The following is a 21,336-nucleotide window of genomic DNA, read 5'->3' on the forward strand; positions in this document are numbered from 1 at the left end:
GTGAGGGCCCTGCTGCTTACAATCTATGAGGATATAGGGGAGACACAAAACGTGGATGGTAACAAGTGCTTGTATTGTACGGTCCAGCCATCAATGTAATAAATAGGGTGTTCATGTAATGCTGCAAGAACCAGTAACCAACCAGTGTGTGTACGGACCCAGAGGGCTATTAGGTGCATGGAGGGTGTGAGAACAGATGATACGAGGGTGCTGGTTTTACAACCTACAAGAGACATAGAGTACAAAATCCAAAAAGTAAAACTAACAATTTTATTCAGAAAAAGTTATAAAATTTAACAATAATGTACATAATAGCAATGGACAAATGTTGCACAGTGTCAAAAGAAAGCATTGCACTATTCCACACTTTAAAGTATAAGGCCAAAGGTATAGACTGGCACATTCCTTATAATGCTAATCATCAAACTGTAAGCACTGGTGACCTGGCAGCAATCAAGGGACCAGAGTAGTCAATACATAAACTGGTACAATGTGCCCATAGCGGGGGAAGTATTCACATGGTCAAATAGTTATACCATGATATGTGGAGTGTATGCGAACAATCCCACAAATATTTGCGCAATAGGATTAAACCAGTACAAATGTAGATGCACAAAAAAAATCTCGCCCATAGTAGCCTGTGTGCGGTCACGTAGTGCAATGGAAGACAGCCCCAATGCACGTTTCGCGCCAGTGTGTGTACGGACACAGAGGGCTATTAATTGCATGGAGGGTGTGAGAACATGATACGAGGGTGCTGGTTTTGTAGTAAATTGTGTGGGCAATTGGCAAAGCAGGGATAGTTAGATAAATGTGTTGAGGCGGTAGGCCAGTCTGAAGAAATACGTTTTTAGGGCACGCTTAAAACTTGGTGCTGGGGATTAATCAAATTGTCCTTTTGTAGTGCATTTCAAAGAATTGGCGCATCACGCAAGAAGTCTTGGAGATGGGAGTGGGTTGTTCGGATTATATTATGGATGTTAATCAGGTCATTAGCAGAATGGAGGGCACGGGTAGGGTGGTAGACTGAGATGAGGGAGGAGATGGGGGGGGGTGCTGAAGCATGGAACACTTTGTGGATGAAAGTAATAAGTTTGTATTGATCTCTGTATCGGATGGATAACCAGGGCAATGACTGGCACAGGGTAGAGGCATCGGTGTAAAGGTTAGTGAGGAATATGATCCTGACTACTGCATTTAGGACAGATAGTCCTGAGGGAAGAGCTTAGTAAGAGGGAGACCGATTAGTAGAAAGTGGCAATTGTCCATATGAGAATGAAAAAGAGAGACAGTAAGGCTGGGGTCACACTTAGCACAGGGAAATACGGTCCTTTTTTACAGGAGTAATACGTAGAAATGTTCCCTAAACAGTGATCTGTATGTCATCCGCAGGCAGGGTGTGGCTGTGTATTTTATGCATGTCATCCTCCGTATGTAATCCGTATGGCATCCGTACTGCGTTTTTTTATCGCAACCTTGCAGAATGGACATAGAATGGATCCATGGGCTCAAATATTCGTGAAAACGTATATATATATATATATATATATATATATATATATATATATATATATATATATATATATATATATATAATAGTGAGACACACGTATTTCATACAGCGCTGGATAGCTTAAAAGGAGGCAATTCAATTGCCGGCTTTTCATTTCTCCTTATCAAACCAAACAGGATATGAGACATGGTTTAAATACATTAAACCATTTCATATCCCTTATTTTATTTTACATATTCCTCACTACTAATGTTAGAAGTGTCTGTGTGCACAATTTGGTGGCTCTAGGTGTTAAAATAAAGGGTTAAATCACAGAAAAAACTGGCGTGGACTCCAGCGCAATTTTCTCCACCAGAGTGGTAAAGCCAGTGACTGAGGGTAGATATTAATAGCCTAGAGAGGGACGATGGTTATTGGCCCCCCCCTGGCTACAAACATCTGCCCCCAGCCACCCCAGAAAAGGCACATCTGGAAGATGCGCCTATTCTGGCACTTAGTCTCTTCCCACTCCTGAGTAGAGGTGGGATATGGGGTAACAAAGGGTTAATGTCACCTTGCTAATGTAAGGTGACATTAAGCCAGATTAATAATGGAGAGGTGTCAATAAGACACATATCCATTATTAGTCCAATAGTAGTAAAGGGTTAATAATACACACATTATGAATAAAGTATTTTAATGAAATAAATACACACATGGGTTTTAAAATCTTTATTGTACCCTTAATCCACCTGAAGACCATCGTTCTGTGAAAAAAATAAAAATAAAAAAGCAACAATATCCCATACTCCCTGAGTGACTGAGATGTGGGCAGAGCTTCATCGCACTGAAACTCCGCCCACAGCACAGTCACTGAGGAAGACTGGGTCCCGCCTCGGTGATGCCGGTTCAGCTTCCAATTCCGGAAGTTGTCGTGACATCACCGGACATCAGAGTTAGCTGCAGCCGGGGGTCACGTAATGGAGATGAGCGTACAGCAGTAGCGCCGCTCACAAGCCACAACCTCTAAGGTTGTGATGTCATTATGGATTGTATAAATAAAGGCATGTATTACATAGTTACATAGTTATTAAGGTTGAAGGAAGACTTTAAGTCCATCTAGTTCAACCCATAGCCTAACCTAACATGCCCTAACATGTTGATCCAGAGGAAGGCAAAAAAAACCCATGTGGTAAGAGTAAGCTCCATCATGGGGAAAAAAATTCCTTCCCGACCCCACATACGGCAGTCAGACTAGTTCCCTGGATCAACGCCCTATCAAGGAATCTAATATATATACCCTGTAACATTATACTTTTCCAGAAAGGTATCCAGTCCCCTCTTAAATTTAAGTAATGAATCACTCATTACAACATCATACGGCCGAGAGTTCCATATTGTCACTGCTCTTACAGTAAAGAATCCGCGTCTGTTATTATGCTTAAACCTTCTTTCCTCCAGACGTAGAGGATGCCCCCTTGTCCCTGTCTCAGGTCTATGATTAAAAAGATCATCAGAAAGGTCTTTGTACTGTCCCCTCATATATTTATACATTAACATAAGATCACCCCTTAGTCTTTGTTTTTCCAAACTAAACAGCCCCAAGTGTAATAACCTATCTTGGTATTGCAGACCCCCAGTCCTCTAATAACCTTGGTTGCTCTTCTCTGCACCCGCTCCAGTTCAGCTATGTCTTTCTTATACACCGGAGACCAGAACTGTGCACAGTATTCTAAGTGTGGTCGCACTAGTGACTTGTATAGAGGTAACATTGTTCTCCTCATGAGCATCTATGCCTCTTTTATTGCATCCCATTATTTTATTTGCCTTTGTAGCAGCTGCCTGACACTGGCCACTGAATATGAGTTTGTCATCCACCCATACACCCAGGTCTTTTTCATTGACGGTTTTGCCCAGAGATTTAGAATTAAGCACATAGTTATACATCGTATTACTTCTACCCAAGTGCATGACCTTACATTTATCCCCATTAAAGCTCATTTGCCATTTATCAGCCCAAGCTTCTAGTTTACATAAATCATCCTGTAATATAAAATTGTCTTCCCCTGTATTGATTACCCTGCAGAGTTTAGTGTCATCTGCAAATATTGAAATTCTACTCTGAATGCCCCCTACAAGGTCATTAATAAATATGTTAAAAAGAAGAGGGCCGAATACTGACCCCTGTGGTACCCCACTACTAACCGTGACCCAGTCCGAGTGTGCTCCATTAATAACCACCCTTTGTTTCCTATCCCTGAGCCAGCTCTTAACCCACTTACACATATTTTCCCCTATCCCCATTATTCTCATTTTATGTAACAACCTTTTGTGTGGCACCGTATCAAAAACTTTTGAAAAGTCCATATACACTACATCCACTGGGCTCCCTTGGTCCAGCCCGGAACTTACCTCTTCATAGAAGCTGATCAGATTAGTCTGACATGATCGGTCCCTAGTAAACCCGTGCTGATACTGGGTCATGAGGTTATTCCTCTTCAGATACTCCAGTATAGCATCCCTTAGAATGCCCTCCAGGATTTTACCCACAGTAGAGGTTAAGCTTACTGGCCTATAATTTCCGAGTTCAGTTTTTGTCCCCTTTTTGAATATTGGCCCCACATTTGCTATACGCCAGTCCTGTGGTACAGACCCTGTTATTATGGACTCTTTAAAGATTAAAAATAATGGTCTATCAATGACTGTGCTTAATTCCTGCAGTACTCGGGGGTGTATCCCATCCGGGCCCGGAGATTTGTCAATTTTAGTGATTTTTAGACACCGCCGTACTTCCTGCTGGGTTAAGCAGGTGACACTTAATGGGGAATTTTTATCACTAGTCATTTTGTCTGCCATGGGATTTTCTTTTGTAAATACTGATGAAAAAAAGTCATTTAGCATATTGGCTTATTCCTCATCCTCATCGACCATTTCACCCAGACTATTTTTAAGGGGGCCAACACTATCATTTTTTAGTTTCTTACTATTTATGTAGTTAAAGAATATTTTGGGATTATTTTTGCTCTCTGGCAATGAGTCTCTCTGTCTCAATCTTTGCTGTCTTGATTTGCTTTTTACAGAATTTATTTAATTTTCTGTATTTATTTAATGCCTCCTCACTACCTACTTCCTTTAATTCTCTAAATGCTTTCTTTTTGTCCCTTATTGCGCCCCTTACAGCTCTATTTAGCCATATTGGTTTCCTCCTATTTCTAGTATGTTTATTCCCATACGGTATATACTGTGCACAGGTCTTATCCAGGATGCTAATAAACGTCTCCCATTTTCTTTGTGTACTTTTATGTCTCAGGATATCGTCCCAGTTAATTGCATCAAGATCCTCTCTCATCCGTTGGAAATTTGCCCTCCTGAAGTTTAGTGTCCTTGTCACCCCTCTACTACACATCTTATTAAAGGAGACATGAAAACTTATTATTTTCCTGTCTCCCATGACCGCACACCTGAGAGAGGGATCCGCCCAGTCAGGACAGGAAACCTACTGAAATAAAAGGGCGGTACCTCTCTCTCGCTTCAGTTGGGTTTCCTGTCCTGATGGGAACCCTTGTGCTGAAGACGGCGGTTCAATTTTTGATAGAAGATCCACTTACCCGCTCCTGTCCCGGCACTGGAAGCACAGGCAGGGCGCCTGTATGTTGGCCTTCAGGAGCAGTAGCGCCATCCGCAGATCCCGTAGGGCTCTTGCGCACGTGCGGGCGTCGGTCTAGCACAGTCCGGACTCCTGGGGCCGGTCTCTGTCTGCCACGCCGCTCTCTCCCCCTCAGCTGGGCCACTTCCGGGCGCGCGGCTGACGTTGCGCGCAAGGTACGCTGGGAGTGGGCGTGCCCGCGTGACCTCAGACCGGCGCGCCGGATCCAAGATGCGGCGCCCATGCAAAAGACGCCGGTAACGCCACAGACTTCCCGGCGGTGTCCAGGGGGAGAAGAAGAGCTTAACGGTCACCGGAAGAGGCGGAGAGCACGGAGAGTACCCTTTATAAGGGTAGGATAATGCTGGAACGACGCTCATTCCATACAGCTATTCCAGACATGGAGGATCGTATGGAGCTCCAGCAGCAGCAGCCATTACAGCAGCAGCAGCAGCATGAGCCCCTTTCAGGTGATACGCCTGCTCGCCAGCGTACAAAGAAGGATAGCCGCTCGAGTGTCCTGGAGGACATTATGTTCGGGGGGTTGGAGGAAAAAAGAAAACGTACCTTTCCTGTTAACTCCAAAATAAAGGCCCTTATTGAAAAAGAATGGAAAAAGGCGGAGAAATCGGGTAATCTGCCCTCGGCTTCTAAAAGACGTTACCCCTTTGAGGAGAAAGATTCAGAGACTTGGGATAAAGTGCCTAAAATTGATGGCGCAGTAGCTAAATCTTCTAAAAAGCTATCCCTTCCCTTAGAGGACTGTGGTGTATTAAGGGACCCCTTAGATAAAAAAGCGGACGGTTTCTTAAGACACCTGGGAAGCAAATGCAGGCGGTCTGAAACCAGCAATTGCAGGAACCTGTGTGTCTCGTTCCCTTATTGTATGGTTACAGCAAATAGAGGAGCAGTTAATATCTAAAGCTCCAAGAGACTAAATTTTATCTAATGTAACTATGGCTAAAGGAGCGGCTGCCTTTATAGCAGATTCGTCAGCAGATTCCGTAAGGCTGGCGGCTAGAGCTGCAAGTTTATCCAATGCGGCTAGACGTGCTCTCTGGTTGAAGGGGTGCCCGGGAGACCTGCCCTCAAAGAATAGACTCTGTTCTATACCATGTGATGGCCATTTCCTCTTCGGTAAAAAGTTGGAGGACATTCTGGAGAAAGCCGGTAACAGGAAAAAGGGTTTTCCTCGCTTTCCAGTGGACTTTAGAAGGCCTTATTTTCGGAGGGGCAAATTTAGTAGGGGCCGCCCCCCGGGAGACAGAAGGGGCTGGGACTCCAGAGACAGAAGGGGATATGGATATATGTTTAAAGGTCCCTCAACATCAACTAAAAAGCCCTCCCAATGACGCCAGGCCAGTGGGGGGGAGGCTTTCGTCCTTTTTCCCAGCCTGGGTAAACATCTCCCCCACTCATTGGGCTCTGAAGGTGGTCAAAGACGGCCTAAAAATAGATTTTGTTTATCCACCGCGACAGACTTTTATTTCAACACCCCAAAGAAAAACCCCGGAAGAGCAGCTAGCCTTGGAAACAGAGGTACTAGAGCTGGTATCAAAACTTGTTCTGGTAGAAGTCCCGGGGGAGGAACAGGGAAAAGGTTTTTATTCCCCTCTTTTTTTGATAAAAAAACCAGACGGGTCTCTAAGAACTATCGTCAATTTAAAAAACCTCAACCAATCGGTAGTAAACTGTTCCTTCAAAATGGAGTCTGTAAATACAGCGATAAAACTCTTGTTCCCACAGTGCTTCATGGCAGCTATCGATTTAAAAGACGCCTATTATCACGTCCCAATTCATCGAGACTTTCAAAGATTCCTAAGGGTAGCGGTTTATGTCCAAGGTTGTCTCAGGCACTATCAGTACGCTGCCCTCCCATTCGGCCTGTCAATAGCGCCAAGAATTTTTACCAAGCTGATGTCAGAGGTCATGTCCTTCCTCCGCTCGCGGGACGTAGTAATAGTTCCGTATCTGGACGACTTCCTGATAATAGGGAACTCAGCGGCACACTGCCTGTCACAAATAGAAGAGGTTATGGCGACACTAGAATTGCTGGGGTGGAAAATAAATCTTGCCAAATCAAGGTTGACGCCGGAGCCGGTTCAGTCCTTTCTAGGCCTGGTTCTGGACTCCAGGCGTCAGCTTTGTCTCCTACCAGAAAACAAGCTGGTTAAAATTCAAAATCTTGTGGAAACAGCAATTCAACACCCTGTAATGACCTTGAGAAAAGCAATGTCCTTGCTGGGCTCTCTGACGTCCTGTATACCCGCAGTAAGATGGGCTCAGTTCCATCTAAGATTATTGCAGTGGGAGGTCCTGTCTGCGCAAAAATGGTTAAAAGGGCGTTTAGAGGGCAAGCTGTGTCTTTCATTGGAGGTAACAGATTCCCTAAAATGGTGGGCCATAAGAGATCATTTAACATCTGGGGTCCAGTGGGTAACTCCAATAGAGCAGGTCATCACCACAGACGCAAGCGGTACAGGATGGGGGGGCACATTTAGGGACTCTCTCAATTCAGGGATCCTGGTCCCATCTAGAATCACAGCAGGCGTCAAATTTAAGAGAATTATGGGCTGTAGAAAGAGCTGTGAAACACTTCCTTCCCATCATTCAGGGTCACCATACCAGGGTTATGTCGGACAATCGCGCAGTGGTGGCATATATCAACCACCAAGGGGGGACGAGATCCCCTTCCCTAATGAAGTCAGCGTCTGTCCTCCTACAACTAGCAGAGCGCCACCTACTATCCCTCTCTGCTCTCCACATAAGGGGAGTCGAGAATTCGAGAGCAGACTACCTAAGCCGCAAAACACTGAGGCAGGGGGAGTGGTCTTTAAATCCCCGGGTCTTTCAACAGATAGTGCAGGCCTGGGGCTTACCTGTGATAGATTTATTTGCCACTCTAAACAACAGGAAGGTAGACCGGTTCTGTTCATTAGACCCGAGGGAGAATCCCTTCGCGGTAGATGCTCTGCAAATTCAATGGGATTTCAGTCTCGCTTATGTGTTTCCACCGATAGCAATGATTCCAGCAGTAGTGAGAAAGATCAGAATGGAGCAAGCGAGGGTAATCTTGATTGCTCCATTTTGGCCGAAAAGACCTTGGTTCTCCCTCCTGAGACAAATCTCTATAACCGATCCGTGGATTCTACCAGAGATTCCGGACCTGCTAACCCAGGGCCCAATATGCCACTCTCAGGTGAAGGGCTTCCATCTTGCAGCCTGGAATTTGAGAGGGCATTGCTGAGTAGGCAGGGGTTTTCGCCGGGGTTAGTTTCCACCTTATTAAAAAGTAGCAAACCAGTAACATCAAGAATTTATGGTAGAACGTGGAAAAAGTTTCTGGATTTTTCGGGGCAACCTTTGGGGGACAAGGCTCCTGTGGGTACCATCTTAGAATTTTTACAAGCAGGTTTACAACTGGGGTTGGCAACTAATACGCTTAAGGTCCAGGTGTCGGCATTGGGTGCCTTATATAATTGCAATCTTGCCTCCAATAGATGGGTGTCCCGCTTTATTAAATCCTGTAGTAGGTCTAGACCAGTAGAAATTCAGAGAGTTCCCCCGTGGGATTTGAATCTGGTGTTAGATGCTCTAACCAACAGTCCATTTGAACCCCTGCAGGAGTCATCGTTAAAGATACTCACTCTTAAAACGGTACTCCTGGTAGCGTTAACATCAGCCCGTAGAGTGAGTGACTTACAGGCCCTGTCCGTCTCCCCTCCTTACACGCAAATTTTTGATGACAGGGTAGTACTCAGACCAGATCCGGCATACCTTCCAAATAAAAGGTTGTACTTAAATTTCATAGAAGTCAAGAGATCGTGTTGCCCTACTTTTGTAATAATCCTAGGAACCCAGGGGAGGCAAAATTTCATACACTGGATGTGAGGAGAACTATTGTGCAGTATATATCCTTGACTAGTCAGTGGAGAAAAGATCAATCCCTATTTGTAGCCTTCCAGGGTAGTAGAAAGGGATATGGGGTATCCAAGGGTACTATTGCTAGGTGGATTAGGGAGGCTATTTCCTTATCCTATGCTTCCTGTGGCGCCCCGATCCCTGATGGCATCAAGGCTCACTCCACCAGGGCCGTGTCTACTTCCTGGGCTGAAAAAGCAGAGGTATCGATAGATCAAATTTGTAAGGCCGCTACCTGGTCCTCTCCGTCTACCTTCTTTAGACACTACCGGCTAGATCTATCCTCCTCGTCTGACCTTACCTTTGGTAGAAGGGTGCTACAAGCGGTGGTCCCTCCCTAAGGTGGTTCTTTCTCCAAAAATCTCTCAGGTGTGCTGTCATGGGAGACGGGAAAACACCAAGGTTACTTACCGGTAGCCGGTTTTTCCGGAGCCCATGACAGCACCTGTATATTCCCTCCCTTCTTTTTTCACCCTTTGGTGCGCACTTTTTAGCTGGGTGTATTTTGTTATAATTATGATGTGGTGATGGATTACCATGTATTAACCAAAAGGGCCTCTCATGCTCTGAAAACCAACTGAAGCGAGGGAGAGGTACCGCCCTTTTATTTCAGTAGGTTTCCTGTCCTGACTGGGCGGATCCCTCTCTCAGGTGTGCTGTCACGGGCTCCGGAAAAACCGGCTACCGGTAAGTAACCTTGGTGTTTTGTGATCACTTTACCCCCAGTGACCCCCAACCCTTATATTTGATATGCGGTCTAGCCTGTTGGTTAATATTGGGTCTAGCAGTGCCCCCCTCCTTGTTGGGTCCTGAACCAGTTGTCAGAGGTAATTGTCTCTCATAGTTGTCAGACCCCGATCACCTATGCTGGAACTGCAGGTTTCTGTTCCCCAATCTATTTCAGGGTATTTGAAGTCCCCCATAATAATGACTTCTCCTTGAGTCGCAGCTTCATCTATTTGCTTTACGAGGATATTCTCCATTGCTTCCATTATTTTTGGAGATTTATAACAAACCCCTATCAGTAATTTATTATTTTTTCCCCCTCCCCTTATCTCCACCCACAGGGACTCCACATTTTCATTAGATTCACCTATATTATCACGCAGGATGGGTTTTAAGGTCGATTTTACATATAGACACACCCCTCCCCCTCGCTTATCTGTATGGTCATTTCTGAAAAGGCTATAGCCCTGCAAGTTAACAGCCCAGTCATGGCTCTCATCCAGCCACGTCTCAGATATCCCCACCATGTCATAATTATGCTCCAACAACATTAGTTCTAATTCGTCCATTTTGTTGGCGAGGCTTCTGGCATTAGTATACATGCACTTGATGTTCCTCTCTGTACCTCTATTCTTTCTTAAATTACTAACTGTTCTAACCCCACCCCCCATGCCACCACCCCCAACTTCCTTATTTGTGCCCAGGTCTCTATCTGAACTATCTTCCCCTCCTATAAAATGAATACCCTCCCCCCCCAATCCCTAGTTTAAACACTCCTCCAACCTTCTAGCCATTTTTTCCCCCAGCACAGCTGCACCTTCCCCATTGAGGTGCAGCCCTTCCCTAGCGTAGAGCCTGTAGCCAACTGAGAAGTCGGCCCAGTTCTGCAGGAACTCAAGACTATTACTCAGTTTGTATTAGTCCGATGACGGAGCTGGACAGGCTCCATAACACGTAGCTTAATAAAATAATTTTAATAAGATAAGAACTCTCCCTACATCCTTGGCAGCGCTTTTGAAAGCCCATTTTTCACTTATATTTTTATCCTGATTCTTTCAATCTGGGCTTCTTGGTGCTTGGTGGAGGATCAGGCAGCACCGCTGCAGCCATGGAGGATCAATCATGTTAACACCAGGGTTGTGCCTGGAGCTGCACAATTAATCCAGCGGAGTAGTAGTCACACACCTTAAGGCCGGTTTCACACATCAGTGATTCCGTACGTGAGGTGTCAGTTTTCTCACGTACCGGAGCCACTGACACACGTAGACACATTGAAATCAATGCATCTGTGCAGATGTCATTGATTTTTTGCGGACCGTGTCTCCGTGTGCCAAAGACGGAGACATGTCAGTGTTCGTGGGAGCGCACGGATTACACGGACCCATTAAAGTCAATGGGTCCGTGTAAAACACGTACCGCACACGGACGTTGTCCGTGTGCTGTGCAGGAGACAGCGCTACAGTAAGCGCTGTCCCCCCACGTGGTGCTGAAGCCGCCATTAATATGTTCTCTGCAGCACGTTTGCTGTAGAGAAGATATGAATAATCCTTTTTTTTTTTGTTTCTCGTGTTTACCATAAAGATCCCTGTCCCCAAACCCCCTCCCACCCCCTGTGCGCCCGCCCGCTGTTATTAAAATACTCACCCGCCTCCCTCGCAGTGTCCTGTCCCGGCCGCAGATTATCCTGTATGCGGTCACGTGGGGCCGCACATTACAGAAATGAATATGCGGCTCCACCCCTATGGGAGGTGGAGCCGCATATTCATCACTGTAATCGGCGGCCCCACGTGACCGCTCCTACAGTAGAAGGTGCGGCCAGGACAGGAAGCAGCGCCAGCGAGGGAGCCGAGTGAGTATTTTAATAACAGCGGGCGGGCGCACAGGGGGTGGGAGGGGGGTGGGGACATGGATCTTTATGGTAAACACGAGAAACAAACAAAAAAAAGGATTATTCATATCTTCTCTACAGCCAACACTGCTGCAGAGAAGATATGAATGGCGGCTTCAGCACCACGTGGGGGGGACAGCGCTTATCTCTAGCGCTGTCTCCTGCTTGGTGCGTGTGGTACCCAGTCGGCACACGGGCGGCACACGTGTGCCACACTGATGTGCCACAGAAACGCACGGGCACACGGACACGGATAATTCCGGTACCGATTTTTCTGGTACCGGAATTATCTGGACGTGTGGGACAGGCCTAACCTAATATTATGTGCTGACTCACACAAGGAGCGCTTTGTTTTTTATTAAATAAATTTAGAAATCCCTTTGGTGTTGTAAAAAATAATTACATCCAATCTATCCTTCATCCTTATAGGAAATCCTTGTCAAAATAACGGATTATCACTAAATTGTAAAAAAGAAGATATCAGGAAGCACTCTAATGGAGAAAACCTCATTCCTCTTCATGGACCTCCTGGACTTCACAGTACTGCACTTTCTTATAGTCCTCCTAATCATGAGGAACCCTCTCATGAGCAATCTCTCATTGTTACCACAATTCCAGGTGACAAAGTGGAGACAAGATTTCAGTGTGATAAGCAACCTACTACAAGCTCAGATTTTTTAACACAAGGAAAACATAAAAGAGAGAAGCCATACTCTTGTTCAGAATGTGGAAAAAGCTTTACAAAGAAAGCAAAATTTGTTAGACATGAGAGAATTCATACAGGAGAAAAGCCATTTTCATGTTCAGAATGTGGGAAATTCTACACAGATAAAGTGAATCTTATTACACATCAGAGAATTCATACAGGTGAGAAGCCATATTTATGTTCAGAATGTGGAAAATGCTTTACAGATAAAAGGCGTCTTACTAAACATCAGAGAATTCATACAGGAGAAAAGCCATTTTCATGCTCGGAATGTGGAAAATGCTTTACAGATAAAGGGAGTCTTAGTAGACATCACAGAATTCACACAGGAGCGAAGCCATTTTCATGTTTGGAATGTGGGAAGGCCTTCACAGAAAAAGGCGATCTTATAAAACATCAGAGAATTCATACAGGAGAAAAGCCATTTTCATGTTCAGAATGTGGGAAAACCTTAGCAGATAAAGGGAGTTTTACTAGACATCAGAGAATTCATACAGGAGAGACTCCATATTCATGTTCAGAATGTGGGAAATGCTTTACAATTAAATTAAAATGTGTTAGACATCAGAGAAGTCACACAGGAGAGAAGCCATTTTCATGTTTGGAATGTGGGAGGGCCTTCACAGATAAAGGTGATCTTATCAGACATCAGAGAATTCACAAAGCAGAGAAGCCATATTCTTGTTCAGAATGTGGGAAATGCTTTACACTGAAAGGAAATCTTATTAGACATCAGAAAATTCACACAGGAGAGAAGCCATATTCATGTTCAGAATGTGGGAAATGCTTTACACTGAAAGAAAATCTTATTCATCATCAGAAAATTCACACAGGAGAAAAGCCATTTTCATGTTTGGAATGTGGGAAATCCTTCACAGATAAAGGCGATCTTATAAAACATCAGAGAATTCATACAGGAGAGACTCAATGCTCCTGTTTAGAATGTGGGAAAATTTTTAGAGATAAATCATATCTTGTTAAACATCAAAGAACTCACAAAGGGGAGAAACCGGTTTCATGTTTCCAATGAGAAAAATGCTTTACAGGTAAAGCACCACTTAATACACATCAGAGAATTCACGCAGGAGAAAACCTGTATTCGTGTTCATTTTGTGAGAAATGCTTTACAGATAAATCAAGTCTTATTACACACGAGAGAAGCCTCACAGGAGAGAAGCCGTTTTCATTTTCACTTTGTGGCAAATCTTTTGTAAATAAATCAAATCTTGCTAGACATGACTTCAGACATACAGGAAATAAACTGTAATTATGTTCACTGTGTATTATAAATTTTAATAAACTTTACTCAGAATAAATGAGTACACCCCTTTTGATAAGTAAGTTTTTTATTAATTTCTCACTGAACATAAGAAAAGTTTCTAAAATTTTGGCAACAAGGAGTTTCATAGAACATTTTTTAACCTCTTATCGACAGTCAGTAATACGTCCACGACGGATTTTTACGTCCAGGCGATCGTGCACCGGCTGATTCTGACAGCTGGCGCTAAGTGCTAGGAGCGGTCCCGCATTTAAACCCCATAAATGCTGCGATCGAACTTGATTGCTGCATTCCAGGAGCTGGCAGTGGGATGAAGGCCCCTCTGCCCTTAGATCAGAGAACGCGCCGCGTGATGGGTCACCAGAGCTAGGAAAGTTGCTTGATCACGCGCAGTGCATGATCAGCAGCTTTCTCTGTCAGTAGAGAGCTGACAGTTTGCATAGCATGGGGGGAGGTTGCTGCTTCACCATGCTATATAAGCGATCAGCCTGCAAATAATGATTGTCCCATAGTGGGACAAAGTAAAAAAAAAAAAAGTAAAGGTTTTTCAAATAATTGTAAAAATATTTACAAAAAAATATATAATGTATCCATAAATATTTGTATAAAGAATATAAACAATAAAAGTGCACATATTTGGAATCTCTGTGTCCGGAACGACCTGATCTATAAAACTGTCCCACTAGTTAACCCCTGTAGTGAACACCATAAAAAAACAAAACAAAAAGAAAACAACAACGCTTTATCATCATAATGCCAAACAAAAAGTGGAATAAAACGTGATGAAAAAGACAATTTTTTTTGCAATAAAAAGCATCTTTTTGCATGTGACAGCTGCCAAACATAAAAACCCGATATAAATCTGTTATTACTGTAATCGCACTGACCCAAAGAATAAAGTCACCTAATCACTTCTACCGCACAAGGAACGGCGTAAAAAAAAACCAATTCTTCACCCGCTGTTCTGCCTCCCAAAGATTGCAGTAAGGCTCCTCTCGCATTTATCCCGCACTCTGCACTTTCACTGCAGTTTCTGTGTAAATCTCTGAAATACGTTATTCAGACAGAACCTCTGGCAGAAGATTCCCTATAATGAGGCAAATCGAGGCACTGTTGACGCCGTCTGGCCTGTGATCCGGCGGTGTCCATCTTTGTAGGATTGCATAAAAGTGCCGTTGGCCACAGTTTTGTGCAATTCTTGAAAAAAGGAAACCGCTGAAAGGAGGCCAGACGGAGTTCAGAGTAAAGCTGCTGCCTCACTATTAGGGTTGAGCGAAACGGATCGTTCATTTTCATAAGTCGCCGACTTTTGGTAAAGTCAGCGTCTCATGAAACCCAACCCGATCCCTGTGTGGGGTCGGCCATGCGGTACGCGATCTTGGCGCCAAAGTCGCGTTTCGTATGACGCGTTTAGAGCCAATGAATGAGCGTGGGCAGAGTGATGACATAGGTCTTAGGGGAGTGAACGCCTATCGTCATGTTATCGCTTGTGCGCAGTAGGGATTTGGAATGTGCAATACGAAATTTTCTGTGCTGGGACGGAGGGGGGGGGGGGGGGGGAGAGAGAGAGAGAAGAAAAAAACAAAAACAAAAAAAAACACCATACCCATTGACGTGCATAGGGTTTCGTGTTCCGGCCAATCCTCGACTTTGCGCAGTAATCGGCCGATTTCGCCCGACTCGACTTTTCCAAAAGTCGGGTTTCGCGAAACATGACTCGACCCTAAAAAAGTCAAGGTTGCTCAACCCTACTCACTATAGTGAATGGATCCATCGGTGGTTTCATCTAAATCACGCAGTTCAGAGATTTAGGCTGGAGTCACACTAGCGATTTTAATATCTGTCTGATTTTGTTTCTGCAAAGTCGGAAGAGTGTAATGCGAGCGTCATGCATTCTCTATGTGAGTACAATCTGATTTTTCACACCTAGTGTCTGATTAAGGGCTCATGACCACTTGCGATAAAATCGGACTAATTCAATCCAATAAAAAAATCGGATTGAATTTGGATCAATGTTAATCTATGATTGTGTGCTCATCTGCGTTTTTTTTTTTTTTTTGCAGCTCGGATCGCATCCCGCAATAGAAGTCAATGGGTGCGTAAAAAAAAATAAATCACACAGCACTCACACTATGCAAGTTCTGTGCGATTTTTATGCACCGGTGTCCTTTGCAAAGCTGGCAATTCATATGCGGCTACTGTAAAAATCACACTACATACATACATACACACACGCAGTGCCTTGCGAAAGTATTCGGCTCCCTGGAACTTTTCCACCTTTTCCCACATATGCTTCAAACATAAAGATATCAAATGTAAATTTTTGGTGAAGAATCAACAAGTGGAACACAATTATGAAGTTGAACGAAATTTATTGGTTATTTAAAATTTTTGTGGAAATTCAAAAACTGAAAAGTGGAACGTGCAATATTATTCAGCCCCTTTACTTTCAGCGCAGCAAACTCACTCCAGAAGTTCATTGTGGATCTCTAAATGATCCAGTGTTGTCCTAAATGCCTAATGATGATAAATATAATCCACCTGTGTGTGATCAAGTCTCCGTATAAATGTGCAGCGCCCCAGAGTCCTGGTCGTTGCAGTAATGTCGTTCTTCCAGCAGAGGGAGTGATGTTACGTCTGAAGGCAATAAAGGAAATCTCTTTGCCAGGTATCACAATCCACACACACACTTCACACTCCAGGCCGCCAGGGGGAGCTACGCTTCTATCTATTAGGGCACTCCTCACAGTTAGGTAAAACTGACGGTTTGGATAGAAAGTTAGTCAGAAGCTGACTGGGCTTCACCCACTGAGAACCCGACGGAGTTTGGCAGAAGCTGGCTGGAGTGAGTTCCAGCCAGATCCAGTCTTTGGTCTGAGGAGGACGAGGGTCCACGGAGCTGCGTCTGCCCCACATGCGGCAGCATCCTAAGAAAGAGATATAGAAGAAAAGTGTATTGCAGTGAGTGAAGGAAGGCATAGCAACAAGTGGATACCAGAGAGGAGAGTGGCCGAGAGAAGCTGCATCCTTCTGGTGCGCGATCCGGTAGCCGGAATAACGAGGGAGTAAGTGCTCTATGCCTTGCTTCAGAGACCGGCAGGGCAGGTGATTCCAAGTTACCTGTCCGCCCTTTATGCACAGAAGGCAAGGTGGCAACCTTAACCACTTCATGACCTTGGGATTTTCCATTTTTCTGTGTTCGTTTTTCGCTCCCTTCCTTCCCAGAGCCATAACTTTTTTATTTTTCCGTCAATATGGCCATGTGGGGGCTTATTTTTTGCGGGACGAGTTGTACTTTTGAACGACGCCATTGGTTTTACCATGTCGTGTACTAGAAAATGTGAAACAAATTCCAAGTGCGGTGAAATTGCAAAAGTGCAGTCCCACACTTGTTTTTTGTTTGGCTTTTTCGCTAGGTTCACTAAATGCTAAAACTGACCTGATATTATGATTCTCCAGGTCAGTACGAGTTCATAGACACCTAACATGACTACGTTATTTTTGATCTAAGTGGTGAAAAAAAATTCCAAGCTTTGCTAAAAAAAAAAAAAAAAAAAAAAATTGCGCCATTTTCCGATACTCGTAGCGGCTCCATTTTTCATGATCTGGGGTCAGTTGAGGGCTTATTTTTTGCGTGCCGAGCTGGCGTTTTTAATTATACCATTTTCGTGCAGATATGTTCTTTTGATCACCCGTTATTGCATTTTAATGCAATGTCGTTGCGACCAAAAAAACGTAATTCTGGCGTTTCTAATTCTTTTCTCGCTACGCCGTTTAGCGATCAGGTTAATGCTTTTTTTTATTGATAGATTGGGTGATTCTGAACGCGGCGATAACAAATATGTGTAGGTTTGATTTATTTTTTTTATTGATTTATTTTGAATGGGGCGAAAGGGGGGTTATTTAAACTTTTATATTTTTTCACATTTTGTTTACTTTTTTTTTACTTTTGCCATACTTCAATAGCCTCCATGGGAGGCTAGAAGCTGGCACAACTCGATCGCCTCTGCTACATAGTAGCGATCATTAGATCGCTGCTATGCAGCAGAAATGCAGGTGTGCTGTGAGCGCCGACCACAGGGTGGGGCTCACAGCTACCGGCGATCAGTAACCATAGGTTACTCTGCAGAAGCATCGCTGACCCCCGATCATGTGACGGGGTCGGCGATGCGCTCATTCCCGGCCGCCCGGCCAGAAGCGCCGGTTAAATGCCGCTGTCTGTGTTTGACAGCGGCATTTAACTAGTTAATAGCGGCGGGTGATTCGTGATTTCACCCGCTGCTATTGCGGTCACATGTTAGCTGTTCAAAACAGCTGACATGTCCCGGCTTTGATGCGGGCTCACCGCGGAGCCCTGCATCAAAGCAGGGGAGCTGACCTCGGACGTACTATCCCGTCCGAGGTCAGAAAGGGGTTAAAGAGTCTGGGGCGTGCTAGAGTCCCTAACCAAAATCTCAAGTCACCGGTCATACATGTTTTGTTCTATCCATTAACGGGAAACAGTGAGAGGAATAACAACGGTGAGGACCTTATGTGAGTAAGGACCTACTGTGTTGCTGTGCGCATAGGAAGGCTATTGAATTTCACCTGGATAAGGGGGCTCTGGATTTGCCTTCAGACCGACGGGACTCTGCCTACCCTGTGGTCCGTACCCTGGACTGTGGACACAGAAGCCTTCAGTAAAGGTAAAGAGACTGCAGCCTTGTGCCTCGTTATTCACTGCGCCTCACAACATTCACCATCTACACTCTGGGAAGCCCTGGGGATACACTTCACCTGTGGGAAGGTAAACCGTCAAGCTGCCATAACATCACCCCAACGGACACCTAAGCAGCGTCAGTCGCCCTGACCGAATACCACAGGTGGCGCAACGAACATTTCCCCTTTAAAGACCTTTCCCATATATAAATTCTTTTACTGGACACCCCTGTGGGCCACGGACCGGGTCAGCCACCGTGACATCCCCCGAACTGAAGGACCTGGGGCCGAGTACCCTTACTCTGGGGGCGATCCAAATGAACCTGCTCTGTGATAGTCTCAGGGTTCCGTTTGAAGCACAGAGAGCATCATGAAGACCAAGGAACACGACAGGCAGGTCCGTGATACTGTTGTGGAGAAGTTTAACCCCTTAGTGACAGAGCCAATTTGGTACTTAATGACCGAGCCAATTTTTACAATTCTGACCACTGTCACTTTAAGAGGTTATAACTCTGGAACGCTTTATCGGATCCCGCTGATTCTCACATTGTTTTTTCGTCACATATTGTACTTCAAGTTAGTGGTAACATTTCTTCAATATTACTTGCAAATATTTATGAAAAAAATGGAAATATGGCAAATTTTTAAAATTTTGCAATTTTCAAACTTTGTATTTTTATGCCCTTAAATCAGAGAGATATGTCACAAAAAATAGTTAATAAATAACATTTCCCACATGTCTACTTTACATCAGCACAATTTTGGAAACTATTTTTTTTTTTGTCAGGGAGTTATAAGGGTTAAAAGTTGACCAGCAATTTCTCATTTTTACAACACCATGTTTTTTTTAGGGACCACATCACCTTTGAAGTCATTTTGAGGGGTCTATATGATAGAAAATAACCAAGTGTGACACCATTCTAAAAACTGCACCCCTCAAGCTGCTCAAAACCACATTCAAGAAGTTTATTAACCCTTTACGTACTTCACAGGAACTGAAACAATGTAGAAGAAAAAAATGAACATTTAACTTTTTTTGCAAACATTTTACTTCAGAACCATTTTTTTAAATTTTCACAAGTGTAAAAACAGAAATTTAACCACAAATTTTGTTGTGCAATTTTTCCTGAGTACGCCGATACCCCATATGTGGAGGTAAACCACTGTTTGGGCGCACCGCAGAGCTTGGAAGTGAAGGAGCACCGTTTGACTGTTTCAATGCAGAATTGGCTGGAATTGAGATCGGATGCCATGTCCCGTTTGCAGAGCCCCTGATGTGCCTAAACAGTGGAAACCCCCCACAAGTGATACCATTTTGGAAACTATACCCCTTAAGGAACTTATCTAGATGTGTGGTGAGCACTTTGAACCCCCAAATGCTTCACAGAAGTTTATAACGTAGAGCCGTGAAAATAAAAAATCACATTTTTTCTACAAAAATGATCTTTTTGCCCCCCAATTTTTATTTTCACAAGGGTAACAGGAGAAATTAGACCACAAAAGTTGTTGTGCAATTTCTCCTGAGTACGTCGATACCCCATATGTGGAGGTAAACCACTGTTTGGGCGCACCGCAGAGCTTGGAAGAGAAGGAGTGTCGTTTTACTTTTTCAATGTAGAATTGGCTGGAATTGAGATCGGACGCCTTGTCACGTTTGGAGAGCCGCTGATGTGCCTAAACAGTGGAGACCCCCCACAAATGACACCATTTTGGAAACTAGACCCCTTAAGGAACTTATCTAGATGTGTGGTGAGCACTTTAAACCCCCAGGTGCTTCACAGAAGTTTATAACGTAGAGCCGTGAAAATTAAAAAATCGCATTTTTTCTACAAAAATGATTGTTGCCTCCAAATTTTTATTTTACCAAGGGTAACAGGAGAAAATGGACCCCAGAAGTTGTTGTACAATTTGTCTTGAGTACGCCGACACCCCATATGTGGGGGTAAACCACTGTTTGGGCGCATGGCTGAGCTCGGAAGCAAAGGAGCGCCATTTGACTTTTCAATGCAAAGAGCCCCTGATGTGCCTAAACAGTAGAAACCCCCCAAAAGTGACCCCATTTTGGAAACTAGACCCCCATGGAACTTATCTAGATGTGTAGTGAGAACTTTGAATGCCCAAGTGCATCACAAAAGTTTATAATGCAGAGTCGTGAAAATAAAATATGTGGGGGTAAACCACTGTTTGGGCGCACGGCAGAGCTCGGAAGGGAAGGAGCGCCACTTTGGAATGCAGACTTTGATAGAATTGTCTGCGGGCGTTATGTTGCGTTTGCAGACCCCTAATGTACCTAAACAGTAGAAACCCCCAACAAGTGACCCCATTTTGGAAAATAGACCCCCCAAGGAACTTATCTAGATATGTGGTGAGAACTTTGAATGCCCAAGTGTTTCACAGAGGTTTATAATGCAGAGTAGTGAAAATAAAAAATATTTTTTTTCCCCACAAAAAAGATTTTTTTAGCCCCCAAGTTTTTATTTTCACAAGGGTAACAAGAGAAATTGGATGCCAATATTTGTTCTCCAATTTGTCCTGAGTATGCTGGTACCCCATATGTGGGGGTAAACCACTGTTTTGGCACACGGCAGAGCTCGGAAGAGAAGGAGCGCCATTTTGGAATTCAGGCTTTGATAGAATTGTCTGTGGGTGTTATGTTGCATTTGCAGAACCCCTGATGTACCTAAACAGTAGAAACCCCCCACAAGTGACCAAATTTTGGAAACTAGACCCCCTAAGGAACTTATCTAGATATGTGGTGAGAACTTTGAATGCTCAAGTGCTTCACAGAAGTTTATAATGCAGAGTAGTGAAAATAAAAAAATATTTTTTTTCCCACAAAAAAGATTTTTAGCCCCCAAGTTTTTATTTTCACAAGGGTAACAGGAGAAATTGGACCCCAAAAGTTGTTGTCCAATTTATCCCGAGTACGCTGATGCCCCATATGTGGGGGTAAACCACTGTTTGGGCGCACGGCAGAGCT

At 44.1% G+C, this 21,336-nt stretch overlaps 1 protein-coding gene across 1 annotated transcript in view; it reads left to right on the top strand.

The window, feature by feature from the left end:
* Positions 1–13,791, top strand: part of LOC143793583 (uncharacterized) — a 142,911-nt gene extending 129,120 nt beyond the window's left edge. The window contains 1 exon segment of the mRNA XM_077280659.1: positions 12,376–13,791. Within this exon segment, the coding sequence (XP_077136774.1) occupies positions 12,376–13,646 (1,271 nt within the window). The 3' untranslated portion in view covers positions 13,647–13,791.
* Positions 13,792–21,336: the final 7,545 nt, after the last annotated feature.

This window comes from Ranitomeya variabilis, chromosome 1 (genome assembly GCF_051348905.1).
Source record: "Ranitomeya variabilis isolate aRanVar5 chromosome 1, aRanVar5.hap1, whole genome shotgun sequence".
In the NCBI taxonomy this organism is placed as follows: domain Eukaryota; kingdom Metazoa; phylum Chordata; class Amphibia; order Anura; family Dendrobatidae; genus Ranitomeya; species Ranitomeya variabilis.